Source organism: Biomphalaria glabrata, chromosome 7 (assembly GCF_947242115.1).
Source record: "Biomphalaria glabrata chromosome 7, xgBioGlab47.1, whole genome shotgun sequence".
Taxonomy (NCBI): domain Eukaryota; kingdom Metazoa; phylum Mollusca; class Gastropoda; family Planorbidae; genus Biomphalaria; species Biomphalaria glabrata.
The window spans coordinates 17,014,393-17,028,597 of record NC_074717.1 but is presented as its reverse complement, the minus strand read 5'-3'; the positions used below and the strand labels follow the sequence as shown (position 1 = coordinate 17,028,597).

General features: G+C 37.8%; 1 protein-coding gene across 1 annotated transcript in view; it reads left to right on the top strand.

Moving 5' to 3' along the window:
- The window catches only part of LOC106070283 (RING finger protein 17-like), a 63,997-nt gene that overhangs the window by 42,250 nt on the left and 7,542 nt on the right, over positions 1 to 14,205 (top strand). Inside the window, exon 16 of the mRNA XM_056036705.1 lies at positions 12,747 to 12,988. Within this exon, the coding sequence (XP_055892680.1) occupies positions 12,747 to 12,988 (242 nt within the window). The remainder of the gene's footprint in view (positions 1 to 12,746; positions 12,989 to 14,205) is intronic.

Sequence of the window (14,205 nt, the reverse complement as noted above, 5' to 3'; positions counted from 1 at the left end):
GTAGAACTACAGACCACACTGCAGGCTGTAGCAGCTAGGATAACCCTACACAAGGTTATCACTTGCTGCAGCCTGTATCTACGCCCAGGCGCTCCCTTAAACCCAACAGACATGCAGGACCTATTGAAATAACTCCCCCAGCCTTATATAATCCTTGGGGATTTCAATGCCCATAACACCATGTGGGGATCCAACAATACTAACACAAGAGGTCGTATGCTGGAGGATATCTTCCTCCAGCATGATTTATGCATACTTAATGATGCATCACCGACCTAGTTGCATTAACCTCACCGTATGCGTCCCCAGACTTCTGGACGACTTTAAATGGTCAGGTACTAACAATCTCCCCTCATTGGGACGACCTCAGCGGTGGAAACTGAATAAGGCCGATTGGGAACAATTCCAAAAAAGATGCTCCAAGGATATCACAGAAAATATCCTTGATGAACAGAACCCAGCTGATACCTTTGCTAGCAAGATACTTAGTATAGCCAGGAAAGTTGTACCCCTAACCTCCGCAAATCCAAAACGGCCTAGCAAACCATGGTTTGATACAGCTTGCAAAAGTGCTATTGGCGATAGGAAAAAACGACTGGCTGCATTTATAAAGAATCCTTCCCAGGAAAACCTAAATCTATTCAGGATACCTAGAGCAAAGGCTAGACAAACCATACGGTCAGCCAAAAGGAATTCCTGGAGGATTTTTGTCAGCCGTCTGGATGCCAAAATTTCTGCTAGAGAGGTTTGGAAGGCAGTAAGGCCAATCAAAGGGAAAGAATCAAATGCAGTAGGGCATTTGAATTTCGAAAGAAATTCGCCTTACTCCACGCTCCGCAGAAGAGAAAAGCCACAGACAGCCACAGCTACTGGAGCAGACCAAGGCTTCTAACTTCAGGACGGTTCCGGTACACCAACCAGCAAGACACACAGTTTCAGGTCGATCTCGTCACTCGAGTTCCCAGGTTCCCCACCTCGGTGAATACCAACAGTTGTTCAACGTGAACAATATTAATGACAACGTAAGTTAATGTACATTATTTAACAACAAGATTGCTATGATAAAGCATACATTACGAATAATTATCAATAGCATTTATAAAGCAATTACAAATTACATTCAAAGGAACTATAGCACACCTTAATCTCGGTGCCATAGTCGATCAGGCCTCACAACGCCAACCCAACGCCACGGGCAAGAGTCAAATACCAAGCCTAAAACTCAGACTCGACTCCAGCAGAGTCCAAGCCTGCTTCCCTAGATAAGAAAAATACACACTCCTTTGATACCGCCATTCGCACGATTAAAAAGACGATTTTAGATCTACGACATTTAGAAGGTAGTCAAATAAACTAACTTACTGAATACTGGGGAAGAACACCACACAGAGAACTCCATCTCAAGGCAAAACAAGAGAACAATGACACCAATATAGCGCATCCTTAGGAACAGAAACTTACGAAACCTTATGGTGCTCAAAAGAAAATAACAAACAAGATGCGCACGACATTGGCGACACTACTAAAAATCTATAACTGTGTGTGGCAAACAGGCGCTTTCCCAAACAGCTGGAGGAAAGCCACAGTTATACCGATACCCAAACCGGGAAGAGATGGATCTGACCCAGCTAACTATCGCCCAATAGCACTTACAAGCTGCATCTGCAAAACCTTGGAAAGGATGATTAACAATAGGCTGGTCTGGTACCTTGAGAGAAACAAGGTTATCTCCAACTACCAGTGCGGATTTCGGCAGGGGTGGACAACAACTGACCACCTGGTAAGGCTGGAAGCTTTCATCAGAAATACATTGCTAAGAACATCTAGTGGCTGTATTTTTCGACATAGAAAAGGCCTACGATACAACCTGGAAACATGGCATTCTACGTGACCTGGAGCTTATGGGGCTTAAGGGACTCCTTCCCTGCTTTATGAGGGAATTCCTAAAAGACCGGAAATTTCAAGTTAGAGTGGGCAACTCCTCTTCTGACACTTATGAACAGGAAATGGGTGTACCCCAGGGCAGCATTCTCTCAGTAACCCTGTTCAACATAAAAATAAACAGCATTATAAATGCTCTGTCCCCTGGCATAGAGTGCTCTCTGTATGTTATAATAATAATAATAATCTTTATTGTCCATATGGAAAGTTGTCTTACAATTTGTGCATTACACCAAACAAAAAACATTATAACTATAAGAAACCAAAGTGTACATTCACACCAGACGCACTCATAATTTACATGTGACAAGGTTTATATCAGATTGTTCTTATTTAATGATTCGATTGCCAGGGGAACAAAAGAGTGTTTGTGTCTGTTTGTCTTTGCCATCGGTGTCTTGTATCTCTTTTGTGATGGTAAAATCACAAAATCCTGACACAAAGGGTGATTCTTTATTTCGAGGATCTTGTTAGCTTTTTTATAGATGTTTGTCTCAAACAACTGCCCAAATGGGGTTTGTTTTTTGCCAATGATTTTACCAGCAGCATTTAGGATTCTATAAAGTTTATTTTTTATTTTTAATGCTTAGATTGCGATACCAGGCAGCATGGGCGTAGCCAGGAATTGTTTTCGGAGGTCCCGTGTCCCCCCCCCCCCCGGCAAAAAAAAATGTATGTGTGTGTGTGTACATAATCTTTATTACATTCTGACCCTTCATTCTTTCGGAACACGTTTATTGTGCCCTAGAATAGGTTCTTCCTGTAGTTAGTGGAAAAATTGTTGCTTCCCAGCCATTGCTAGCAGTGCTAGGAGCTTCCCCCAGCCCTCCGCCCCGCCACCAAGAGCACTATTTCTGGTATTGAATGCCAATAAAATGCATATTCTGAGGTATCTACAGTGCATTTTCCTGCTATTAAAAAGTCTTAATTCAAAAACCTAGTATGTTATTCTTACTGACTTAGACCCTCCCGCACCATTCGGCGCATTTGCCATCAAGCTGTTTCCACAAAAATCTGTCACTGGTAATGTCTGAAGCCTCTTCCCACCTGCTCTGAGGACCTCCATGAATGTGTACTAGGATCTAGGATGTCATCGCAACTCTTCTTATGCCTAATTCATTTTGTTGGAGAACATGTCCCGCAAACCTCATGCGATGCTCTGTCACAACCTTACTAAGGGGTCGACTCCCACTTCGGCATAGGATTTCCTTAATTTAGATCAGATCTCTATAACTGACTCACTGCACTTTATTAATGGAGCCCTGCCACTGGTACAAATGTGTAACCTCTCTTGAATACTCTCTTGGAATTAGGTGACTGTAGTTTGCTTTAGATTTTATATCGAAAAGGGAAGTTTTATCATCAAAATCATCTGTTGGGGGTTTTAAACTAAAAAATCTCAGGACTTACTTGGGTTTTTTAAAAATTTAAAACCCCATTTAGCTACAATCATAGAATTTGGTAACTGTAGTTTTGCTTTAGAATATTATTGAAGATAGAGGTTTTCCACCTCAAAACGCTCTGTAGGGGATTTGAAACTCAAAACCATCTGGAGGAGAGGAGTTTAAAGTCAAAACCCCCAATTGGCTTGGCTACGCTGAAATAATTTTAGTGTGTAATTTGCTTTTTTTATATTGAAGAGGTATTTTTTAGCATCAAACATTTTTCAATGTATTCTATTTCTCTAAAATACTCATTTACGTCTGAGCTCTCTGAGAGCAGGTCAAGAAGAACCGCATCATCAGCGAAGTTTGTGAAGGAGCAAAAAGGACTTTGTCATTCTTGCATGTGGCAAAAACATGAACACCTTAGAAAGAAAATTCAAAATTGGGCAAAAGATAATGGTTTTAAATTTTCGGACTCCAAAACAGTTAGTATGCATTTTTGTAATTTAAGGGGACTCCACCCAGACCCTGAACTGTTTTTACACAAAAGAAGATCCCTGTCGTGAAAACTGTAAAATTTTTAGGCCTCACCCTAGATTCCAAATTTAATTTTCTCCCCCATATTAAGGGGCTTAAGAAGAAAAGCCAAAAGTCATTAAACATACTTAGAGTACTCAGCCATATGGACTTGGGAGCTGACAGAGATACCTTGCTGCTGCTATATCTTAGTCTAATTCGATCCAAGCTAGACTACGGATCCATAATATATGGAGCAGCAAGGAAGTGTTATCTAAAAATACTGGAACCAATACAAAATGCTGCCCTGCGTCTCTGTCTCGGCGCGTTTTGTACATCACCTATCCCAAGTCTCCATGTGGAGGCTGGAGAACTCCCCATGGATATAAGAATGAAAAAGCTTGCAATGCAGTACATAGTCAAGCTAAAAGCCAACCCCACAAACCCTGCTTTCGACTCCATATTTAACCCTACAGAGGTAGAACTATACAATCAAAGGCCTAACGTCATACAGCCATTGGGCCTTCGAATGAGAGAACCCATCCAAAATTTAACCCCACCCATTGACCAAATCTCTAAAATAGAAACCCCTCAGAATCCTCCTTGGCTAATGAATAAACCCAAATTAAATTTATCCATCCTTAATTTCAAAAAAGAAAATACAGACCCAAGCATACTACAAGTCCACTTTAGGGAACTGCAGGAGAGCTACGGAGATTGTGGCACCATCTACACAGACGGATCTAAAATGGATGGAAAGGTTGCGTGTGCTTGCTCCTTTCGGAACAAAACAATCTCCCGTAGACTCCCCAATGGCTGCTCCATCTTTACAGCTGTATTGCATGCCGTATTGCATGCAATATCGCTTGCACTTATGGCCGTAAAAGCATCAGAAAGGAGAAAATTTATAATCTGCTCCGACTCCAAATCTGCATTGCAAGCTTTGGGGCGGATGAAGACTGGCATTCCATTGGTACATAAGATCCTGAAGCTTTTTGACCAAATAACAGCCGACCATAGGGATGTCACCCTCATCTGGGTCCCCTCCCATGTGGCATTGAGGGAAACGAAGCCACAGACAGAGAAGCAAAGAGAGCCCTAAATCATGCTGTGTCAGGAACCCAAATTCCCTGCTCGGACCTGACACTAAAGTATTGCCTCTGCCACCTATTGAGAGTGGCAGGACCGATGGGAGGCTGAGACTCACAATAAACTCAGGCAGATTGTGGCGGATGTCAGGTGGCGGCCCACATCTAAGGGTCTGAAAAGGCGTGGTAGCACGACCATGTCCAGACTTAGGATTGGCCACACCTACATCACGCACTCTTTTGTGCTGAAGAGAGAGGAGCCCCCTCTATGTGAGTACTGTGACTCTTGCCTCACCGTGGAACATATCCTCATTGATTGCCCCAGATACCAGGATGTCAGGGAGAAATTGTTTAGAACACACACACCTTGAAAACACTATTCGACAATGTCGACCCTGGGAAGGTACTGGGCTTTGTCTGGGAGGTGGGGTTGTCTACGAAGATCTGATTTTTGAACTGTGAACATATAATATTTGCATAAGATTTTTACCAAATTATTAAATTTTTACCACCTTTACTATTTTAACTGTGAATAGACCTTGTTTTTAATGATATAATTGTATAGAAGTTAGCCCTTGTTATGTAAAGGGAGAGTGATCCTTAAAGGATTACGGGCTCGACATGGCCTAAATTGTGCTGATGTGCCTAAACTCAAAACTCAAACTCTCTTTTGTGATGGTAAAATCACAAAATCCTGACACAGAGGGTGATTCTTTATTTCAAGGATCTTATTAGCTTTTTTATAAATGTTTATCTCAAACAACTGCCGGAATGGGGTTTGTTTTTTGCCAATGATTTTGCCAGCAGCATTTAGGATTCTATAAAGTTTATTTTTAATGCTCAGATTGCCGTACCATATTGAAACTTAAAATATTGCAGATGTGAGTGTAATAAAACATAGCCAAGACCTTTTCACTAACATTAAACGAGGACAGTTTTCTCAGTAATCGTAATCTTTGCTGCCCTTTTTTGCTAATATAATCAGTATTTGCAGTAAAATTTAGTTTATTGTCTAGGATAGTACCAAGGTATTTAAAGGTTTGCGCTATTTCAATAGTCTCTCCAGCTACAGAAACAATATCATTTTCCTTCTTTTCACTACGAAAATCGATTATCATTTCTTTGGGGTTTTTTTGACATTTAATAATAAAAAATTATCTTTATAGTATTTTTCAATGTGTTCTATTTCTCTGAAATACTCATTTACGTCTGAGCTCTCTGAGAGCAGGGCAAGAAGAGCCGCATCATCAGCGAATTTTGTGAAGGAGCAAAAAGGACTATCTGATTGTAAATCATTGGTGTACAAAATGAACGACAATGGCGATGTCACAGCCCCTGGGGCGCCCCTGTGTTAACTATGCGTGCATTTGATATAAAATTGTTTACCCTAACCCTCTGAGATCTCTGGGTCAAAAATTCATTAGCCCATAGTATTATGTATGGACTAATTTTCAACGCTTTTATCTTTTCAATGAGTAAATGAAGTTGTTATAGTGTTAAAAGCTGATGACAAATCAATGAAGAACAATCTTACATAAGTGTTCGGAAGTGCAGATGTTTGTAGACACAATTTAAAATATTTAGGATGGCATCGTCTACACCTTTACCCTTTTGGTAAGCAAATTGTAAAGGGTCTAACTTACTACAAAGATCATTCAGAAGAAACATTTTAACCAATTTTTCTAAACATTTAGACACAATGGAAGTAAGTGAAACAGGTCTATAGTCATTCAATTCCTTTGGTTCGGAAACTATTGGCACAGGTACAATTATAGCTGACTTCCACACAGATGGTATCTCATGGTTTTGTAATGAAGTAGAAAAAATATCTTGGAAAGGTTCAGCTAGTTGTTCAGCACATTCTTTTAAGATTCGCCCTTTTATTCCATCAGGCCCACCAGCTTTCATTGGGTTGACGTTTTTGAAAATGTTGCAGACTTGCTCTTTAGTAATCGCTAATTCTAAACAGTTGTTAACATTGACATCCTCAAGGGCTTTGAGTCTTAGATAATTAAAATCTTTCGTGTCAAAGCAACAATAGAAATCATTTAGCTCGTTGGATAATGTTTTTTCGTCTCTTGTAGCAAGATTAATTTTACTTTTGACTTGTGCTCCTGACATTTTGTTTATGATACCCCACGCCTGTCTCATGTTACTTGTCTTAATCGAGTCTTCTAGCTTGGTGCGGTAGTTTCTCCTCCCTTCCTCAAGAACGACATTGAGATTTCGTTGAGCTCTTTTCCTTGTCTGTCCATCGCCACTCATATATGCTCTTTTCTATTTATTTCCCGTTTTATTTTAGCAATGATCCATGGTTTATTGTTGGGGTATATCTTGATACCCTTAGTGCTGATACACGTTTTCACAGAATTTGATGTAATTTGTCACTGCGTCAACCCATTCTTCCAACTTTGAAGTGGTCTCTTTAAACAAATTCCAGTCATTGCAGTCTAGACAACCCTGCAGTTTGAGAATGTTGTCTTGAGTCCATTCTTGTACGTTTCTTTGAATGATTTTTCCTTCTTTAAGTTTCGTGCGGTAAGTAGGCAGCAGTTGTAGTGTTTTGTGGTCCGATGATCCTAGTGGTGGTTTTTCACGAGATGTGAATGCTCCTTTGATGTTACAGTAACATAAGTCCAGAGTTCTGTTCTCTCGTCGGACATGAGATGTGTTGATAGAAGGTGGGTAGGTCAACCTTCGAGGTGCATTTATTAAAATCACCCAGTATAACTACTGGTGCGTCCAGTGACCTTGTCTGAAACTTGTGCACTACATCAGCGATGATTGCAGCTGCAACTTCCGTCTTGGCTTTAGGCGGAACATAAACCAGGACTATGTAAATAACACCAAAGTCTCGAGGCAAATAAAAAGGTCTTAATGAGAGCGCCAGTAGTTCTAGATCTGGACAGCACATTCTCTTTTTAACCGTGTAGTTGGTACAGTATTTGAGGTTGATGTACACACACAGCACCCTACCTTTCTTCTTCTTAGACTCAGTCGTTCTGTCAGATCTCACGCAAGAGAAACCATCAATAGCAATCAGGTTGTCATTGTCATCCTCCTCTAACCATGTCTCAGTAAATGCCAATAGACAACTTTCCCTGAAAATGCGGTCGTAGCGTACAAGGGCACATATCTCATCCACTTTGTTTCTAATTGAGCAGACATTAGCTAGAATAATCGTAGGAAGTGGTGGGTGAAAACCTCTTCTTCTCAGCCTTTGCCGTAGCCCTCCTTTTTTACCTCTTTTCTTTGTACTAACAGAGGAAGGGTAGAGACAATTTATATGTGCATAACATGGTGGAAGAGGCTTCCTCTTTGAACAAAGTTTGAGGAGTTGATCTTTACTATAATGAATAGATCTAGTACTAGATCGGCCGCCATCTTGATCGCCATTTTGCTTCTTTTATTCATAACCAAAGTTGAACAAATCTAGATCTAGTATATCATGTGCTGTATATGACTTAAAGTTCCTCATATTTCAGAATTGACCCCTGCACCTTCCGTTTTATTTTGTTTGTGCTGTGCTTTTTTTTTTCTTTTAGGGGTTTATAAGTTTGAGTGTAATCAATCCATCTGAATATAATTCAAATTTAATAGCACAATCTTCTCAATTCAATCTGTATTATATTTTTTACCTTGACCCCCCACACCACATACATTTCTTCATATCTTCAGTTAAAAAAGTGACAGATCACTTCATCCCCAGTCATTTCATCTCCGATTACATCATCCCCAGTCATTTCATCCCAAATTAATTTTTTTTTAGTTATTTAATTTTGTAGCTGTGCTGTTATATATTATATAAATGTTTTTTAGAATACTCTTTGATATTTTTGGCAAATTGTTATAGTGTTATTATTATTATTATTATTATAGCTTTTATATAGCGCTACTTTCATGCTTATAGCATGCTCAGAGCGATTTGGTCCAATCTCATTTGTGGACCAGTGGGGGGAGGGGGTATCTAGGAGTTGGTTTTCCGTGCTGCCTTTAGGCGCTCAGGGTTAAAGTTATAATGTTTCCCCTCTTCTCTTCATGCTTGTTAAGAAATAAAATTATACTAGTTGACCAACAGCACAGCATTATTTTGCAGGCCTGCCTTAGGCCACTGCAGCCTATACAACCGCAGTGGGCCCCGCACTTTTATAGGCCTGTCACAGTCTTAGTTGACATTGCATGATCTAAAGTTCACTTCATGTTAAGAGTTTAAAAGACATGTGGAATTCCTGATGTAGAAAACAGGAAGTAGAATGAATAAAGTTGACTTGGAGTTCAGTCAAGTCAAGTAAGTAAGGTTTTGCTCCCGGTCCAGGAAGGTTGGACGTTGCTTCCTGGACTGGTGTATATATATGTATATAGCATGAAAGTCGATTGACTAATGATTGTTGATTAATTATATTTGAGAGTTGATTTCATTATGTGCTTATTGAATATTAAAGTATTATTCGTATTTCAATGGATATCTATAGTTGGAGCTCCAGTGTCACTAGTAGTAATTGTTCTTATTGTTACCCGCTGAGATGCGGACGTGATTTGTAACTAACATATATTGGATACATTTGAAACCGCTGTTATGCGGATAGGATTGTTTATTGCTTCTTGACTTGTAGCACTAACAAGGAGTGCAGTATTATTATTATTGTGTTGTAAATAAACTTCATATTTGTCTGCTGAAACGGACTTCAACAGTCAGTTTATAATATTTGTCTTGTCACGTGTCAAGAGTACTTCAGGAAGCAAGAAACCAGCATTACACGACATTCGCATTCTGCAACTTTACACCATTCAACATACATTTACATTTTACATAATTGATGCATCTCGGCATGCAGATGTGGGATAGCCTTGAACATGTCTTTTAAACTCTTAACATGACGTGAACTTTAGATCATGCAATGTCAACTAAGACTGTGACAAGGCCCCACGCTAATCCTAGGTGTAAATTATTAAATTAAACCATTTTATAACTTATAACAGATATTCCGCGGCCTCCTGATTTACCAGGTGCTCCTGGAAATGTCCTAAAATTGCAACAATACAAAAAATTCCTGTAAATCTCCGGAAATTATTAAAATCTTTTGAAAAGTCATAAAAATCTCCTGAAATATAGACAAAATTATCATTTAGGAGTGTCATTCAATATGGAAAACACCAATCCTACGCGTGATGATAAAAAAGGCATTATACAATACCCCTAATTGTAGAATCAGGTGAAAGAAGCTTCTCGCCCCTCAAACTGAGTAATTACTTGAGGTCAACAATTCTCAAAGCTAGATTGAAACATTTGGTAATTCTTGCCACTGAGCGTGATCTAAGTAGGAAACAGAATTTTTATGATATACTGTATGACTTCCCTACACCCAAGGCTCGTAAAGTAATTGTGTATGTAGTAAAGAAAGAATAAAATGCAAAGACAAATTTATTTTCTAATAAACCTCTTAATTTTCACTTATTATCCATATCCCTATCCAAACTGGGCCCTGCGCAATCCGTTTCGCATTGGGCCCCGCAATGTATTTGGTATTTGGTTTTCTAAAAAAGAAATATCAATTTGGTTTTATTTATTGTAATAGTTTTTTTTAACCGTTTTGAGTGTAGCGAAAGGTTAATAGATCTAGATCTATCTTTTTAATGCTATTAGGATAGTTTTTTTTAAACTGCATCTAAAAAGAAGCGAAAATGATGTAAGGCATATTTTTAAAAAAAGGTAGACTTAAAAAAAAAAAAAGAAAAAAAAATTGCTTTAAAAATACGGCATTTGTGAGATATTTCTATTTATTCTTTCTTTATAGGCTTCAGCCTTTTGGGGAAATATCAAAAATAAAGTACAAATGTTCGATAGAAAGTAGTGAACAGGGGGGATCGATGTGTGTCTGGGTGGTCTGTTGGAAATACAACCAAAACTATGTATATATTTCAATATAACATTGAGAAGCTGTTGGAAAGGCAACATAGTTATGTTGAATATTCAATATTTAATTGAGAAGCTAAGTAAAAAGTCAGAGATTGTATACAGAATGAATTTTTTTGTTTGGGTTGTGGAGAATAAATTAAAAGAGATATACCTAGAATTTACGGTAGAAAAGTATGTGTTGGGAGTTTTATGAAGCAGGTAGTTCCTATTCAAGCTAAAACTTTATTTCAGAGAACATAACAATGCGTGGGGTGAAAAAACAAAAAGAGATAGACTGAGTGAAGAGAAAGAGAAGGAAAGAAAAATTATGTTAATAAGTGGCCCAATTATTCCTAAAATGAGGGAATGTTTTGACCAAAACAATATAAAGCTTGAAAACAAGATGTGCAATGCTCATATAAGTTTTTCCAAGGAATACAAGCAACAAAAAAACTACATATTTATATTTTAATTAAATTTTTTTTGTTACTTTATTCAATTTGGTCACCTTACCATACATCCTCACCTAATTCGTGTTTAATAATAATTATTAAAAATCTAATTGTGCCAGATCAAATCAGGATCACTGTCAATTTCAAATATATCTTGAAACTACAATTATAATCAAAATGTTAATTTTACCCTAAAATAAAGATTAAACTCTATTCTAATAGAGCTACTTTTTACAATACCTCTATTCAACTCCTAACTTTGCTTCTCTATATTTTTTAATTGTAATATTGTGATTCATAATTGTGTTGCTCAGACGGCACTGTGACATCTACTATCCCATATCAAAACAAAAGAAATGGTCATAACAGAGCTTCTCTATGCTGAAGATTGCACCTTGCTAGATCACTGAACATGATCTCTAGGTCGCGGTTAATAAATTTGCATACGCTGCCACCTCTTTTAGTTTATCAATAAACCTCAGGAAAACAGAAGTCATGTTCCAGAAGTCACTAAATAAAACTTACTCAGCCCCAAAGATCACCGTAAATGGACAGCCTCTTAACGTGGTAGACCACTTCATATATCTAGGAAGCATAGTATTAAATGACGCCTCCTTTTCAAGGGAAGTTGATAACCTTCTGGCCAGGGCCAGTAGTGCTTTTGGGCCCTTCCAGGCGAGAGTCTGGCGGAATAAATTGCTCTTCATGCCTACAAAAATCAATGTCTACCAGGCAGTGGTTTTCTCAACCCTTCTATATGGATCTGAGACATGGGTATTATACAGAAAGCAACTAATACTACTTGAATGCTTTCACCATCATGGACATACCGAACTACAAACAGCTAGTATGGACAGTATAGTGGGACTTCTTATGGTCTGAAAGTACGCTGGGCAGGGCATGTATCCCGAATGGGGGACTAAAGTATGCTAAAATCTGTCTTTTTTTGGTGAGCTAAAAGGTGGACAGAGGTGCCCCACGGAAACACTTTGAAGACCAGCTTAGGTGCCAACTTGCCTAGGCAGACATAGAAGAGAGCACTTGGTTGCATGCGGCTTCAGAAGGAGACAGCTCGGGGTCACTCACAAAGGCCGATGGTTACACATTTGAGGCCAAATCTTAATTGACCACTGGGGGACAATGGTTATGCTTGCTTTGTATGTGTTAAAATACGTAGGTCACAGATGGGGCTGTGTAGCCATGGGAAATATCGTATTCCTCATTAATCTTTGGACTCGAAGACAACCCTTATTATTATTATTATTATTATTATTATTATTATTCATTTATAAGTTTGTTAGTCTGTGAGAAGACAAAGAATCTATTACAATTTATCATTGCAACTGTGAAGCAAAACACAGCCTAAGTTATAAATATTGAATGCTATGCTACAAAAGTTGTAAATATTGCTTATTAAACTTTAAATTAAACAAAAAATGAATTGCATTTAAGCCATATCTTTTATTAGGTGGACTTATCTCGTGCTGAAGATGGCTTCAATTTAATAGAGTATCTGATCAACAAAGGTGAGGCTTTGTGCATCAGTGAGGATAGGCACATTCTTGCACATAGCAGGATGATTGGACAAGCATTTCATAGCATCTCTCAGTGCCCTCAGCTAGAATTTGTTCACTTAAATGACATCTTTAAAGCACAAATAACTCACATTGAGAGCCCTGATGTAATTTATTTGCAACCAGCCTTAGTTGAGTAAGTCTTCATTATCTTTGATATATCTATTCTTATTCATTTTGCCTCTTGGAAACTTTTTTTTAGATTTTAGCTGAAAAGATAACTCTTCTTTTGAAAGGTGAAAAAAAAAGTTATATGTAAGCCTTTGGTTATTCAGATTTATAATAATGGTAGTAACAGAAATGTATATATTCCTAAAAGAATATAGTTGGCTTTTGAACATTTTTATTTAAGGTTTGATTGACACACTATTTTCTAGTACATTGAAATTTTGAAGTTACATTAGCCCTGTGTCTGACCAACCAAAATTTTTGAAGCACATGTGTATTACTGTATGTAATTTGTTCTCTAGATGAATTTTCTTTATATACCATGTATTGGTATATCTGTACAGAACAGTTACAGGTGTTTCTTAAAAAAAAAATTAAAAGCATATATAAAGTACAATTCTAAATATTTTAATAAAAATATAACTAGCTACTATAAAGAATACAGTACTATATAGAAAGGCACATTTCTTATTCCACATGTTAGGAAAAATGTATACAAGTGCTTCTTCTTCCCTTGTGTCATTAGAACATGGAATGGATTGCCTTAATCAGCTAGGAAAACCAATGACTTAGCATTGTTTATGTCTTTAATTATCATACACTACACAGAGTTTTAGTAACACATAGATATGAGTAGAATGTAATTATCTTCTCTTTTGAAGAACTGTCTCTGATTGATAAGATAAGAAAACAATGATTTTCAAAGCTATGAAATGCAGTAAAACATTTTTATATCACAAACATACTAAATAACTGCAGTACACTATAATATGATTAGTACTGTGCATTCAAATACTGTAGGTATATACTAGAGAGAAAAAATATAAAGATAGGTTAAAGAGAAACTGATGGTTTTTCAAATTTGAGTTATTGACATACTTATGCCTTTGTCATTCCTCACTAGATCTAACCTATTGTATCACTTCAACATTTTCAAAGTAGGTCACAAAGGCTACAAATGCTTCATTCTTACAATTACTGCTAGGCCTTGTCCATCCATAACCTATGATAGGGATAGTCACTGATATAGTCTCACACACTTAAAAAAAAAAATCAAGACACAAAACTACTCACAAATTTTAATTTGATCTCTTCTCAAACCCCCCCCCCCCCCCCCCCCCCCAAAAAAAAAAAAAAAAAAAAAAAGTAAATAGGCTTTCTGTCCGACCTATTTTAACAACCTGG